At 45.3% G+C, this 16,762-nt stretch overlaps 1 protein-coding gene across 2 annotated transcripts in view; it reads right to left on the minus strand.

Annotated features, from left to right (window-relative positions):
* Positions 1 to 3,117: 3,117 nt before the first annotated feature.
* ETV6 (ETS variant transcription factor 6) overlaps positions 3,118 to 16,762 on the minus strand; it is a 125,160-nt gene continuing 111,515 nt past the window's right edge. For both annotated transcript variants that reach the window (XM_060275160.1, XM_035137312.2), the window contains exons 6-8: positions 9,120 to 9,262; positions 6,523 to 6,623; positions 3,118 to 4,270 (exon numbers count right to left, since the gene is read on the minus strand). In XM_060275160.1, the coding sequence (XP_060131143.1) occupies positions 4,165 to 4,270; positions 6,523 to 6,623; positions 9,120 to 9,262 (350 nt within the window). In that variant the 3' untranslated portion in view covers positions 3,118 to 4,164. The remainder of the gene's footprint in view (positions 4,271 to 6,522; positions 6,624 to 9,119; positions 9,263 to 16,762) is intronic.

The raw sequence follows: 16,762 nt of genomic DNA on the forward strand, positions 1-16,762 counted from the left end.
CGGCAGGAGGAGGAGGAGCTGAGGCAAGAGGAGGAGGCGGCTTGCCGGGTCGGTGCCCGGCAGCGCCGTACGGAGAGTGCCGAGCCTCTGGGACGCAGCAGTGCTCTGTAGCACTTTGAATCCTCCTCCTCCTCCACGCGGTGCTGCTGGGTGCTTTGTCTGTGCTTCAGCAGCAGCAGCAGCCGTTTCCAGGCGCCGAGCCGTGGCAGGAGGAGGAGGATTCAAAGTGCTACAGAACACTGCTGCGTCGCAGAGGCTCGGGACTCTCCGTGCGGCGCTGCTGGGCGCTGACCCGGCAATCTGCCTCCTCCTTCTCCTGCTGTGGCTCGGGCGCTCCACGCAGCGCCTTTCTACCCCCCCCAGGCCCCAGCTGTTTGTCGGCGCTTTGTCGGCGCGGCGCTTCAGCAGCAAGGTCCCGCTGCTGGGTCCCGCTGGCTGGGGCGCTCGGCGGGCCACATGACGAGGTCTGGCGGGCCGGATTTGGCCCCCGGGCCTTGTGTTTGACACCCATGCTCTAAGTTCTCAAAACAGACAAGATTTTTTCATGGGGGTGGGGCATGCTATAAGTTTATACCATTATAGCAGAAGAAATGAGTTTGGAGCACAGAATAGAGCTTCCGACTAAATTGCCTTCGTCTGCTGTGCATTACAACTTCAGTGTTCTCTCACATGATGTGCTGCTAAAGATGGCTTTTGAAAAAGGTGGGTGTGGTGGAGAGGAGAGGGAAAGTAAAGCCTTGAACACCTTGAGTTCTTACCTGCTGCATATACTTGCTTAAGAAAAAACAACAAAACAACTTTGTATATTAAAATTTTTATTGAGATGATGTAATTACAAGCATTTAAAAATTATTTGCAACTCACTGGCCCTGAGAAAAGGCATTCTTGTTTCCTTTGTTACATTCATTCAGTTCAATCCCCTTAACCCCCACACCTTGAAGAAACAAAAGGAAGAGCCATAATCAACAGGCTACAATTGACTTAAGTTTTTTTTTTTTTAAAAAAAAGGCAAACCAACAACAGCATTTCATTCTTAATTTGCATGTGGCTGCAGCCATTTAAAGAGAATGTCAAAGAAATTTCTGCCCTTATGTGAACCCAGGGGTCCTTGCAATGTTCATTTTGTGTAGGTGAGTTTTAGTGTAGGGTTCCCCATTCCCCAATACCTTTTAAGCATTTTCCTATTCCTATTTGTTCTGCCCATCACTGACTACTGCTGGGGATACAGGGAAGTGCAGGACATCTTGTAAACAGTTGCAAACCTGGCCCTACACCTGCCATTTTCAAAAGCAGCCCCTTATTAATTGGTAATGCTTATCATTTGGCCCCAGAGAAACAAGAACTCATATTCAGTTCCTGAATATAAAAAGCACACCGCTGCAGCTGCAGTTTTATTAACAGCCACCCAATGAATTCCCCCCCCGTCCCCCTGCCCACCTAGCTGTTGCTTCTGTGACTGTCTGGGCTGCTTACATGGATGCAGGAACAATGAAACCATCGGGTGTGTGTGTGTGTGGATTCATAAGCTTTTAGAATTGCAGCCTTTTTTGTGACTGAAGAGAAAGTAGGCTTCCCCCTTGTAAGAGTCTGCCATTCATACAAACATGTTAAGAATCTGCAACTACAAAAATGAGCTGCCAAATTCAAACACAATAAATGTAATTTGAGGCCCCTTGCATATAAAACAGACAACCTGAAGCTTCTTAAGTCAACAGTGAGCTGGGTTTGAAACTCAATAGAAACAATTCCATAAAGCAGCTCCGCTGAGACTCCTTTCAATTAACACTGAGTGCAGAGTATCTCTTGGCCAATGTATGCTGTGGTATGAAAGACAGATAAATTAAGGGTCCAGAGGAGCTACCTGTGGGGAATGAAGAGTGATGGACAAATGTGTGTAAATGAATGCTGCTTTAAATGTATGTGCAAGATTGTTTATTTTCACATGTTGCATCATATATTTAACAGTTTTATCCCTTATCAGTAGTATGTTTCATTTCACTATTTAACATTTTCTTGGGGGGGGGGGGAGAGTCCCAGAACAGGTTTTAGTGAATACTGCTGTGAATTTTTTATAGTGAATGACTTTTACTAGAAACTGGTAAGAAACCAGCCAATGACCGGGGCTATGTGTATTACCCTGCAAATGCAGAAACATATTGAGTATTTCACTTTAATTCTTCTTTTTAAAGAGCATGTTTTTAAAGATTCAGAATGAATTTCAGAAGCCAGAAGGTTGGCTGAGCAGAATTACCAGTGATGGAGAGGTGGAGAGACATCAGCATAGCCATTCCTTTCCACCTTATCCCACTTATAGACGCAGAACTCATTATGCAAATTAAATCAAATCACAGCAAATATGCTTAATTTGAATATCAGGTCCAAGTGATACAATTTCATATTCTGCATTTCCTGATGCAGAATTTAAGTCATTATGGCACAGAATACTGATTTCATTAGCCTTTAAGATACATACAGCCCTGTGAACGGCTTTCATTGAGTGTGGATGCTGCAGCACAGACAGAATTGTGTCATTATGTGTACAGATGAACATATGAACTTTATGAGGAGTAAGATATTTTGTGGTAGAGAACCACAGGGTAGCATACTGCTGAGACTTCCTACCAACAGAGGTGCATACAAAACTCCTCTCAGCAAAAAAGCTACAGACCAATCTGGAGCTGCAAGAACCTAAAACATTTAAAATTAACAGGGCATGAATGCTCATCCTTTAAAATGAAATTCCATGTTTATGGGTAAGATAGCCAGAAAACCTCACATAGAACAGAGTAAAACATAACCAATGCAAAGATCAGCCCAGAAATGCAATTTGTGTTTCCCCGCCAGCACATATAGTTGTGATGACAACCTGTCAGAACTTCTAGAACAAAATAAAAAAATCCTTCCAGTAGCACCTTAGAGACCAACTAAGTTTGTCATAGGTATGAGCTTTCGTGTGCATGCACACTTCTTCAGATACACTGAAACAGAAGTCTTTTTCCTGCAAGACCAATTGCAGTCATAAACAATTGTTAACAGTCATCAACAGGTTTACCACTCCTATCAGCCAATCACCCATTCCCACCACCCTTCTGAGTAATACCCCTCCCCACCCTCCCACTATATATAAGGGTCTGGTGACTTCTGTTTCAGTGTATCTGAAGAAGTGCGCATGCACACGAAAGCTCATACCTATGATAAACTTAGTTGGTCTCTAAGGTGCTACTGGAAGGATTTTTTTATTTTGTTTTGACTGCGTCTGACCAACACAGCTACCTACCTGTAACTAGAACTTCTAGAAATGCAATTTTGCAATTTTAAGGGCCTTAAACCCCTTCCTTCTCTTTTTATGACAAACCTTTCCTCTGTCCTAGAGACTGTTGGCTGGCACAAAAAAACAAAAACCCTCTTCAAACTGATGAGGGCTCAACAAACTCAGTCAAGCAAAAATCCTGTCCTATTAGTATGTTTTTCATTTAAAGCTTCCTTGAGTTGAAAAATTGTGGAGAAGCCTACTGCACTCTTCCATTTATCTCTCCTTGTGGTACTGAGGTGCTTTGCAGACACTTTCAAGTCGCAATGGTCACCCAAGATACTCATGGCTCTCAATTTCTTATACCTTTCACCATGGATCACCATCCAGAATCTTTAACCTTTGTGGCAAGAGTGAATAAAAATAATGTAAGGAACTCCAGCCATTTTCTCACTTCTTTTATGGCATTTGTCACCATTTGTTCCTATCTTGGAATCATCTTGTGAAACTTTGCACAGAAAACAGTTGCACTACATTTCCATAGGAAAGCCTTCAGAATAAGCAAAAACTTGATGTTTTGCTCTACAAACGTTGCTTTAAAAAGGCCAAGTGGCATATTAATTAGAAAAGAAAATCCTCAACAAACCAACCAACCAAAAGACAAAACTAAACAAAAATATCCCAGGGTGAGGAAGACTCTAGAAGGAGCAGTGCAGTGATGCTATATTTTCCCTCTCTCTTTCAAGTCTTGCTGCTAACACCTTGCCAATAGATTTGTTTTTTCTAAGGTACTCTGGGCTCTTGCACTGTCTCCAAAGTAAATGCTAAGTCCTGGGGTCTCATTTCCCATCTGACTGTGCCTCCATGTAGACTGCTCTTCCACAGACCAAAGTGAAGCAGGGGACTTGGTTTCTTCAGCACTCATCTTCCTGGTATATTTGCTCATCCAGTTCCTGAGATTCAAGATGCTCCAGGCGGTCAGTGCGACCACTCATAATCTCATCTGGAGTCTTCATGAACCTGAAAACACAAGCAACATAGAAATGCATGTTCTTACTTTACTGGTATCTGAAGAAGTGTGCATGCACACGAAAGCTTATACTCAGAACAAACTTGGTTGGTCTCTAAGGTGCATTTTTCACATAAAGGTTCTGTTCCCAGCCCCTGCGCACGTTGGCAGAGCACATATAAGCGTACCCTGCCCCATTACGCCCCCCCCCCCCGGTGGTGGCTTTTTTGTGACTATTTTGGTCACTCCTGGGTTTGGTGCTGATCATACGTCATTCGCACGCAAGCTAATTGGTTGTTGCCTGAGCTTTTTTGAAAATATTGTGTGAAGTGGCCTTGTGTATTTCCAGAAAATAACCTCTTGTTAGTTAAATCAGAATCATTTACTAAGTGCTATCCCAGGGGTCCCCACTTACCCGGCTTTGGGCTGGTGCCTGCAGCGCCGATTGTGCGGCGGGCCGGAGGGTGGGGGAGCGCGCGTGAGTGCGTGCCCATACACGTGCACACATGCTATTTCCAGCGCACTTCCGCATCGGAGGAGCACCTGAAATAGCTTGTGTGCATGCGCACGGCCCCCTCCAACCTGGAAGCTAAGAGCGGGCGGTGGCAGCGGGCGGCGGGGGTTGTCGCGGGCCAGATAAAAGTGGCCTTCGGACCGTATCCGGCCCATGGGCCGTAGTCTGAGGACCCCTGTGCTATCCCATATATATATTATTAACTCTATTAATAGAACAAAGCAAGTTTGAAATACTGTAGCATTGCAAAAATCTTCCGGTGGAAGGGGCCACAAAGTTTATTGACAGAGCCCATGCCATGCCTTGCCTGGTTCAATCCCTGACACCTCTACTACAGGAGTAGAGCGATGCCTGAGGCCTTGGAAAACCTGGTCTCAGAGTAGGCAGTTTGATCTAGCCAGAGGTCAACCTACCCATGAAGGCCTCCTCTGCCTTCACTTTGGTGCCTGCTAAAAACATTCCTGTTTAGACAAGCCTACCCAGATGCTTAGAAAGTTAAGGCAATTTTAATCTGTTTTAGTATTTTAACTTTTGTATGCTTTAAAGCAGAGTTGCATTTTTTTTCCAGATTATACTGTTTTATCTTCTGTATACTGCTTTAAGGTCTTTCGCAATCAAGCAGTGTATAAATTTCATGAAATAAATACATTAAAATGTCCCTTCTTTGGGTTTTTTAAAGCCCCCCCCCCTCCAACAATCTAGTGGCATATAATTTTTATGAAATAAATAAATTGTTTGGTGAGCCCCAGCCTAGATGGGGCAGTGGTTTGATTCAGTATAAGGCTGAATCATGTACTCCTTTTTAAATGGAAAAAACAAAAAAAATGGTCCTCTTGTACCTGCAAAGGTACTGTTTCAAAATGGTTATTTCAGTGGAGGTGTTTACTATTTCTACATTTCTTTTATTCCACACTCCTTTTATTACCTCACCACAGCCCCCTCCCCTTGCCCTTCTCCTTACTCCTTTCTCATTGCCCAAGCCCCCCTCCCCACCCATCATCACACCTCTTCCAACTCACCTGCACTTCGCTCAGCCTGCGCATCACCTCCCTTCCTGGACTTGCCCTGCCACTGCAAGCTCATCTGCCCACTCCGCCTCTGCTCACAGTGCCACATCACCCCTTTTGCTCAAACTGCCCACTTCCACACCCTTGAGAGATGCTCAACTCTCACTGGCTGCCCCTCTTGCTTCCCCTTCTGCCGCAAGCCTCGCTCGCTTGCCGTGCCTGTCATGGATGCTTCCCTCACTCTTGAGCACGCACCACCAGTGTGACAATGGACTAGTACAAATGTTATAAAGAACTATATGCAGTCCTGAAAAAGAAAACCCAGTCCCCTGTTTTGGTCTTAATAGCCCTGATTTTTTTTTTTAAAAAAATGCAATTATTTGCCTCATGCTTACATTAATGCAATATCACAAATTCACCACTTGCTGAACATAAGTCAGTTTGACTTGGTTAATCCTCCAAGTGCCAAACTGTCAGCTTCATATGCAGAGCTGCACGTACAATCTGCACAGGGGCCTCATGGAATTCTTCAACACTGATGGTCTTTGAGATATTGGTTTTAATGCTGTGAACTGGTGAACCCACCCCCAGCCTTCAGGTATTCGGAAGTTTGGTTTTTAGTCAGGTTAGCTACATTTCTGGAAGGCAATAACCATTCTATTTTATAGCTTCCTCCATAAGGAAATTTAGAAAAAGAATTTCTTGCAAACAACAAGGATGAAAAATGAGGAAGTATCATCACCTGAACAAAAGCCGTTGTCCTGGCTCCTTTCTGATAATATTTAGTTTATAATAGTGACGCAGGGCTCTAGACATTTTCTCATAAGTCATATTTGTTCTGTTCTGTAAAGAAAGAAGAAAAGCATGAAGCCATAATTAAATCATAATAATATAAAGAAAAAGGTGGTTAATGTTTCTGTCTTTCCTTTTGTTCTGTTTCCCACATATATTCGTAGACTACAGAATTCGGGAAGGGATCACTTTATCTATCTCGCAATATAATAAAAATGTAATAATGTCATCACACAGCCCCCAATTGCCTCATCCCAGTCTTTGATATGCAGGATAGGGGAGAAAAAAGGAAGGCAAAGTGCACAACAACAGTGGCCATGGCATGGGAGCAAGAAGCGAAGAACAATGAGAGGGTTTAAAATAATGGCAGAAGTTTGAGTAAATCAGCAATGGAGTAAACTAAGAGGAAAATGGTGGTGGTTTGAGTAAAGTATGGACTATTTATGAACTTCTTGTCCTTTAGCTCTCACACATGAGGCAGCTGAGAACCATAGAATTGGAAGGGATTCCAAGGGTCATCTAGTCCAACCCCCTGCAATGCAGGAATCTCAACTTAAGCATACATGACAGGTGGCCAACCTCTGCTTAAAAACCTCCAAAGAAGTAAAGTCCACCCCCACCTGGAAGAGGCACAAGTACAGCGAGAAGGAAGAGCACTGAAAAGGAAAGAACGGTTGTTTTAAACAACAGCAAAGTTTGAAGTGGGGATGGAAAAACATTGAGAGGAAACCTGCTGTTTTAAACAACAGCAACAGTTTGTGTAAAACTAGGTGGGAGAAAAGCAGAGGAAAACAGTGGTTTTAAACAACAGCAGAGATTTGAGTAGAGCAGGGATGAGTAGAAAAGAGTGGCAATTTTAACATTGCAGAGGCTTGAATAGAGCATGCAGGGGTTAACACTGAGGGGGTAGAAGTGGTAGTTGAGTACAAGGGAGTTTGGATAGGCTTGGTCATGTTAGCTTTTTGCTGTTCATTTCAAAGTACCCATCTCTGCTAACTACCCACCTCTGCTATTTCTCCTTGTTAAAACTGGCTTGTTTTGGGGGAGGGGGGGCAAGGGGGAAAGCAACCCCTCAGTGTATCTCTGTGCCTGCTTTACTAAACCCTGAGCTGCTATTTAAAACAGCCACTTTTTCCCGTTCTGTCCCCTCTCTCTTCTTGCTGTACTCAAACATCCCCCTACGCTGGAGTCAGGCGTAGGTTAGCACAACACAATGAATCACGTGATGCCAGTAAAGTGAATGATTCAAGGAAACAATCCACAGCTCCAGCCTAGTGGTCTCAGAAACTCTTTCTAGGTCTTGCCCTGATGAAGCAGTTGCAAGGACTGAAGGTCCCCAGGGCCCACTAGGACTCCTCCTCTCCAGGGTCTTTCCCACGCAGTCTTAGTCTATGTCTGTGCACATTTCATTTCTCTCTGTTCTAGGAGACCAGGGGGGAGGAGAGCTAGTCATAGCAGCAGCAGCAGCAGCAGCAGCAGGAGACTCCCTGGCCTCTTCTGTCTTCTGGTCCCACTGCTCTCCAGCCCCCACTTCTACCTCAGAGTCTGAACAGTGCTCTGCCACAGCCTCTTTCTGTTCACTAAGCTCTGCCACCTCTTCTGCTGTTGACACGTCCTCCTCCCAGTCTTCTCCCTCTGACCACTCACTGTTGTCCCACCCCTGTCCCCTGGCTCTGAGCCTCCTTCCCCTGGGGGTTCCCCAGCTGGATCCTCCCACCACTCCTCTGCTTCCAGCCTGTCCATGACAGCGCTCCTCCATTCCTCAGCAGCCTCATGTGACAGATAAAGGATGTGGAGCCCTCATCCTGGTACCACTTATTGCCTTCAACAAGAAGTTCTAGAATCTAACTTAGAATAGATATCTTACTGACAAGCAAATACCCACATATGTACAACACCCATTACCTAACTTAACCTTCTCTAACCAAACAAGATAACTGACAGACTTGCTCTTAAGATTCTATTCATCTTAGAGATAGAGTGACATATATCAGCAAGGGGTGTGTGCCTAAAGGGGCTGCAGAATAGGAGAGGAGGAGGCCTGCAAATGGGGGTGGTCTGTGTGCAAGGGACAGTTGAGAAAATTAGGGAGGAGGTATGCAATGGGGTTGAAGATGAAAGCAGGGGAATGAAAATGTCTTCAGAATAGGAGCAGTGGCAGAAGGTGAAAAGGGTGGGAGCTGCAAGGTGTGGTAGGAGGAAGATGCAGGAATTACTATTGTGTGCAAAGGGCATTGCACAAAAGGAGGATGCACCGACACAGGGGTTGACAAGGGAAAGCTCTAGGGATGTGGGGGGCTGGGAGGGAGGTTGGCAAGCAGAGTGAGTAAGGATACAGCCCCTAGTCTACATTTAAAAAAAATTGCAGTTATCACAATTCTGTTACACCCAAGTCATGGACCAAGAAACAGCAACATGCATGGAGCCAGATTGTGTGGATTGTGAGGGACAATGTTGCCTTGAGATCAACACCTCTCCCTTTCTCTGTCCAACATTGCTAGGTTAGGTCAGCAATACTTGGTGTACTAAAGCTAAGCTGCTCTTTACCTTATGGTTTCCCCACAGCCTGGCCAGTCCGTTAGGATCCACTATCCGGAATATTTTGGATTCTCTGTCCTCCCATCGGATGAAGTTTTCGTACCGGCTGTCTGACAGCAGCTGATAGACATAATCCCAAAGGAGTCTGCAGTCTGTGAAGAGGACACAAATGTTTTAAAAAGACCCACACCTGGAATGATGCTGACAATTCAGATTTCCACTTAAGAACACCAGAGTTGTCTTGGGAGATCAGATGAGAGATCCATTCCACCTCCCACCACCAGAAGCCAGTCAGACACCTCAGGGAAATTATAAGCAAGATCAGGACACAGATGACCGTTCCCTGTTGATTGTCCTCAGAATCTTGGTATTCAAAGATATACCGTTTCTATATACAGTATGGAGGCTTTAGCTATCATGTACATTAGCCTTTGATAAACCATGTATTTGTCGAATTGTTTCTATTAAAAAAAATATTGCACATTTGAAATAATTTGTTTCTAGAAATTTTGTGTTTTTGTCATGATCCTGGTTTGCTAATGTAACAGAAAATTCCACATGTATGTCCCTTAACACTTTTCTCCAACTCAGCATTTGCATATTCTGTAAAAAACACTGCAATTACTTCAGAGCTATTAAGTAGTTAAATGCCTTCATTTTTGATAATTGGATTGAAATTTCACCCTGGCTAGATCTCTAATTAAAGGTCTAACAGATTATTTAAATTTTGATTACTTTCCCCCTCCTTCTTTCATGTATTTTTAGATTGGTTAAGCAAAAAGGTTAGTTCTCCCCACTCTTTCAGCTTCATGCAAGTAAATTTTACAGTACAGGCATATTCAGTGAGAAATTTAGAATTCAAAAACTGATTGCAGACCAAAGCTAAGAAACTGCCACACTTCAAAGACAGCTTTTATATTCTGAAAGGGGAAGGTTGAATTTGACACCCCATGGGATAACATGCAGCATAGAATGTATTTATTTATTTGTATTTGTTTGTTTTCTCATCGCACTAGTTTTCTAGGTGCCCCATACGTAAGTCTACACTGGTGGACTTACAGCCCCTAATTTATTTTAAAATTTCTGTACTGCTTTTCCACTGAACATGGTCGTTAAAGAGCTCATGCCAATATGGAAAGATACAGACAACAAATCATTTAAAAGATTCAAATCTACTTTAAAACAAGCCAACAAACCATAAACATTAATTGAGAAAGAATATGCACAAATAACAGTCTCAAACCAGCTTACAAAAGTATGGCAGAAAAACGCTACCATTTATTTTCTACTGATGGAACAGATCTGGTAAATTTCCTGCAGGAATGAATTCCACCAGTGACAATGCCTAATTCATAGCACCAGGAAATTTTACCTCAGACAAGAAATGGGAATCAAATTAATTTATATTTCATTTATTATTATAGGGGAAGAATAGATCATTTGTATTATAAAGAAGAGCATATTCTTATACTCTTGAATGTCTTCCTATATGTCATGGAATTCTACTCAATATTGGTTCAGAGCAGATTCCAACATATAGTTAGCAGAGTAAAAACTTACAACCTGTACAGGATCCCCCCCCAAAAAAATAGACCAGCAGCAATCAATTGTATTTCATCCAGCAGAGCTTTACGGCTACTGAAGACAAATGAGCATAATGGTCACAAATTCAATACATTCAGGATTGACACTGCCCATAAGAAATCCAGTTGCAGCAGACAACCTAAACTTACAATAACTTATAATAAGTCTAAACCTTAACGCTAAGCATACTATGTACAGAACATAGTACATAGAACATGTATACCTGAAGGAGCGTCTCCACCCCTATCGTTTTTAATCTGTGATATTTTAATGTATTTTGACGTGTGTTGGAAGCCGCCCAGAGTGGCGGGAGAGACCCAGCCAGATGGACGGGGTATAAATAATAAATAAATTGTTGTTGTTGTTGTTGTTATAAACACCACAACAGAAGGAAAAAAGATAGAAAGTGAAAGTGAAAGTGAAACCCAGGCTCCTTCTGGCCTTACTTTTAGAGTCAGCATGACCTTGACAGAGATCCAGTTTAAACCAGCTGTACTCAGCTTCTCTGAAGGAATAACCCAAACATCAGGAACCTTCTGCTTGTTTATTTCACACAGAGAAACTTCCAGAACCCTAGACATCAGATCAATACTTTTTGTACTAAGGAATGTAAACTGACAGCCCTAGTACTGAACATTAGTACTCAATTAGGATTTGATTAAATTTAGGTACTAGCAAAGTGATACTGTACTGACATTAACTCTATCAAGACAAAAGGTTAGAAGGAATTCAACACATGTTGTCTCCCTTAGTAAGGACATTTTCTGGGGTACTTCCATACAGAGGTTGCATTTGCAAACTGGTCACTGAAAGATTGCAAACTGGTAGTTGGCAGGTTACTTATTCCATTTCCCTCAGGAAGTGTAAAGCCAATTAAACAGTGAGGAGTCCGAAGCTGTGTGCATGCTACACAATGTATGCAGGAATAACACCCTTAATAATAAACTAAACCTCAGGAAGAACATTCTGATGGTGAGAGCTGTTTTGTGTGGTGTAGTGGTTAAGAGTGGTGGACTCGTAATCTGGTGAACTGGGTTCGATTCCGCACTTCTCCACATGCAGCTGCTGGGTGACCTTGGGCTAGTCACACTTCTCTGAAGTCTCTCAGCCCCACTCACCTCACAGAGTGTTTGTTGTGGGGGAGGAAGGGAAAGGAGATTGTTGGCCACTTTGAGACTCCTTCGGGGAGTGATAAAGCGGGAAATTAAATCCAAACTACTCCTCCTCCTCCTCCTCCTCCTCCTCCTCCTCTTCTGACAGTGGAACAGACCCCCTCGGGAGGTGGTGGACTCTCCTTCCTTGGAGGATTTTAAAGCAGAGGTTGGATGACCATCCGCCATGGATGCTTTAGCTGAGAACCCTGCATTGCAGGGGGTTGGACTAAATGACCCTTGGTGTACCTGCCAACTTCTGAGTGTGTTGAGAATTTCAGCTTGCATCTGCTCAGGGATCATGCCTTAGGTTCAGTCTCTGACTGGTGGTCTGTTGGAAGTATTTTCAAAGCTTTGGAATGAAGCAAAGGGCTGTAAGGTTTACATGAGACCTCTTAAATGTTTGCTAATGCATTGTGGCGCTGTGGGTTAAACCACAGAGTCTAGGGCTTGCTGATCAGAAGGTCGGTGGTTCGAATCCCTGCAACGGGGTGAGCTCCCGTTGCTCATTCCCAGCTCCTGCCCACCTAGCAGTTCGAAAGCACATCAAAGTGCAAGTAGATAAACAGGGACCGCTTCGGCAGGAAGGTAAACGCTGTTTCCGTGCGCTGCTCTGGTTCGCCAGAAGCAGCTTTGTCATGCTGGCCACATGACCCGGTAGCTGTCTACAGACAAACGCCGGCTCCCTCGGCCTATAGAGCGAGATGAGAGCCGCAACCCCAGAGTCGGACACGACTGGACCTGATGGTCAGGGGCCCCTTTAATGCATTGTATATCTTGGCTATCTCCTTAGTTTTCTGGGGAACTTGGAGAAATGAAACAGCTGGAGTGAAAGTGAAGGAACCACCAGAGCACATGTTAGGGCTTATTCCACAGCAGTGGTGTCAGAAGAGGGCTTCTCTCCTTCTATTGTATCTATGCAATGTTGGCTGCAGGATGCTTTTAGGGGCTGTGAAGCATTCTGAATGTTATAATTCATTAATATAATTACCATTCTTGTTAGGGAATGTGAATTATGGGAATACGATGCACAGAACTAATTGCCTAAGTGCATGGCAGAATATAAAAGAGTAGTTTCATAGCTAGGTTGGTTGCATAAGGCTACAGGAATCAGAGCGCATGGGAACTGAAATGCACAGCCAGGAGGCACCAAAGATTAAAGAACAAGGCAGATGTAACTAAATGCTGCCTTGTTCTTTATTTTTTTGGCTATGACTAGCACCAAGCAAATATTCATAACTTGCTTGGAACCCTGAAGCCAAAAACAGCAAAGAAGCTTCCCACAGCAAACAGGTATTTCCAGTACAGATGCAAGACTTTTCTCAAGCGTATGTTTCTTCTACAAATCCAGGACTGGTCAAAACAGAATTCATAAACGTAGGACACTGAGTCATAGCTGAATCGCTCTGTGATCGTCATATGAGGGGTGGTATATTATAACAACAACAACAACAACAACAACAACAACAACAACAACAACAACAGTTCTATACAGTTAACATTTGAATTTGTTCTAATAGGGCAAGTAGCCTCCGTGTGTGTGTGTGTGTGTGTGTGTGTGTGTGTGTGTGTGTGCGTGTGTAGGGGAAGTTAATCCCTCCACCTCAGTGCTGTGGCCCAGATCCAATTTCACCCCACCCATGTTTGCTTTTCAAGTAAATTAAAAGAGAGATAAGCAATCATAAATCTCTCCTGTCTCATGCAGCTGATGAGCGTTTGCTGGATTGTTAAAATAAATTGAGAGGAAAAAATTTACATGGAAGTTTCTTATGACTGAAGGGGTGCTTTGCTTTATTATATACAGTGGTACCTCGGTTTACAAACACAATTGGTTCCGGAAGTCCGTACTTAACCTGAAGCGTACTTAACCTGAAGCGAACTTTCCCATTGAAAGTAATGGAAAGTGGATTAATCCGTTCCAGACGGGTCCGTGGAGTACTTAAACTGAAAGTACTCAAACCGAGGCGTACTTAAACCGAGGTATGACTGTAGTGATATAGGTTGGTTGTGCTTCTACATTCTTATTTTACACATCAGATAGAACTTTCATTGATATACCTTGCCTGTTTGTCCAGCTAAGCAGACTTCCTGGCAGATTACATTTCATTCAGACTAACCAGATTAGCCTGGGGAAACTTAAGCAATCCTGCCATTTCCTTCTTGGTTTATCACTTCTTTTGAGTGTTTCTTTTTAATTAAAAAGTCAGCAAAAAGTGCTTGAGTGTTCAACAATGGAAAAATGTTTTATAGATTTCGTATTAAAATATTTGATGTATGCTAATGAGCAGCAGTCTCCTCAAATGAGACGTGACTTCAGCAAGCACTGCAAAACTGGTTAGAGCACGGGTCCCCAAACTAAGGCCCGGGGGCCGGATGCGGCCCAATCGCCTTCTAAATCAGGCCCGCGGACGGTCCGGGAATCAGCATGTTTTTACATGAGTAGAATGTGTCCTTTTATTTAAAATGCATCTCTGGGTTATTTGTGGGGCTGAGGAATTCATTCATATTATTTAAAAAATATAGTCCAGCCCCCCACAAGGTCTGAGGGACAGCGGACCGGCCCCCTGCTGAAAAAGTTTGCTGACCCCTGGTTAGAGGATGAAAGGCCTGCCTTTGAGGACTAGTTAAGGTTTCTCCGAGGGCTGCAGATTAATTCTGTTGGTTGGGGGGCAGGGAAGAGCAGTGTTAAACAGCAAGCCCAATCATCAGTTAATGACCCGCCCCAGGTTTCTGCAGGCTCCTTTCAAACCCCCCCCCCCATGGCTTCAGTAGTGGTCCCTGCTTTCAGTCCTCCCTCTTGAGCAGGCCAGCACAACAGGTCAGCATTGATAGAAAAAGTCACAGTACAATCTCTCAATGCCCCAGTTGATCTCCAATACGCAGTGGGAGATCACCTCAGTGGTCCTTGCGCTCTGGGGCAAGTTCCCATTTCCCCATTCGAAACAAGGATTGTTCCCTTGTCAGTAGTGGGCCCTCTGCTGCTCTGGGAATGTTGGAAGGAGCCCAGTTATACCACTCACTGACTCATGGTTCCAACTGTTCTCCTGAGTTCTAACACTTGTGTCAATGGGCGCTATGAAAGTACAAGTAGACACAATAAGGGCCTGCATAAACCATAAATCCTCATCCCACTAGTAGAGACCCTGTGCACATCCAGTCACATCGGGACAGTTCTCGCCTTCCACTGAAGTCAAGCGATGGCAACAGCAGCTAGAACACTCTCCACTTCCATGCATTTGTTCAATATATGGAATGGAAAGTGAGAAGAGGGCTAATGTTCCAAGCTGAAATATTTAGTATTTAGGTGAATTACCATATTTTTCTGTGTATAAGACCGTGGTTTTTTTGCTTTAAAAAATTAGGCAAAAATTCAGGGTCATCTTATACATGGATAGTAAATGCAGAGGGAGGCGTGCATGTGATCTGTGGTGGCAAGTGGGCAGGTGATTGCTGTCAGCGAGCGGGTGTGTGACTGGCGGCTGTGGCAAGCGTGCATGTGTGCAGGTGATTGGCAGAGAGTGGGTGAGTGGTTGGGTGATCGGTGGCAAGCGATTGGCAGTGGCGACCTCCTGCTCAAAAACTCAACAACTGAAGGACAATCTCCCCTCCCCTCAATAAATATTGATTTCTTAATTTGGGGTTCAAAAATTAGGGGTCATCTTATGCATGGAAAAATACAATAATACACACAAATGAGCAACAGTCTCCCCCCTCCCTTTTTAAAACTGCTACAAGCCTACAGAGATATGCTGAAGAATCTCTCTCTGGCTCAACGATTTTAACATCCCTACCGTGTTTCCCACATTTTAAGACACCGTCTTATAATTTTTTTACTCAAGAAAATAAGCCTATGGCTTATTTTCGGGGGGTGTCTTAGTATGGTTCCTGCCTCCTCCTGCCGCGACCGGCGTTGCTGCTGCTGGGCTGGCAGCACTCTGCGAAGGCAGGAGAAGCCGGCCAGACCGCTGGGGGGGGTGGGGTAGAAAAAAGTTCGGAGCGCGTCCCAATGGCAGCACTCCTCATGCGCCACAAAAGCTACCAAACAACTGGGGGGGGAGGTTAGAAAGGTGGCCGGAGCGCAGCCTTATGGCAGCGCTCCTCACACACCACAAAAAAGACGCAGAAAACTGGCAAACAGCTGGAGGGGGCTAAAAAGCAGCGGCGGCCACAGCTTTAAATGGCTGGATCGCGCCTTCCGTCCCGCGCCTGCGCTGCGCGCCAGGTTTTGCCCGATCCGTCGGGGAGCAGGGAGCGCTCAGAATCTGGTGAGGGGGGGTCTTTCTTCCCATTTGGGTGCCCGAGCATCGCCGCTCGAGAGGCCGGAGGCTCTCGGCGGAGTGGTCTGGAGGAGCGATCGCAAGCTCTTGGCTGGCTGGCTCGCTTTCTTTTTGTTGCTCACGGAAGGCGGAAGGGGCCAGCAGGGCTCCCGCCACCATCAGTCGCCCCGCCGCCCCTCTGCCTTGGGCCATGCAGCCCACAACGTTCCGGCAGCGCGGCTCCCGCTGCCGTCAGTCGCCCCGGCGGCGCGGAAGGGCCAGCGGACCTCCGGCCGCCGCTCTGCCGTGGGCCATGCAGCCCACAATGTTCTGGCGGCGCGGAAGGGGCCAGCAGGGCTCCCGCCGCCGTCAGTCGCCCCGCCGCCCCTCTGCCTTGGGCCATGCAGCCCACAACGTTCCGGCAGCGCGGCTCCCGCTGCCGTCAGTCGCCCCGGCGGCGCGGAAGGGCCAGCGGACCTCCGGCCGCCGCTCTGCCGTGGACCATGCAGCCCACAAAGTTCTGGCAGCGCGGAAGGGGCCAGCAGGGCTCCCGCCGCCGTCAGTCACCTCCGGCCGCTGCTCTGCCTTGGGCCATCCGGCCCCAGAACGTTTCGGCGGCGCGGCTCCTGCCGCCGCTTGTCACCCGCCGCTGCTCTGCTTC

The sequence above is a fragment of the Zootoca vivipara genome, chromosome 5 (assembly GCF_963506605.1).
Source record: "Zootoca vivipara chromosome 5, rZooViv1.1, whole genome shotgun sequence".
Classification (NCBI taxonomy): Eukaryota; Metazoa; Chordata; class Lepidosauria; order Squamata; family Lacertidae; genus Zootoca; species Zootoca vivipara.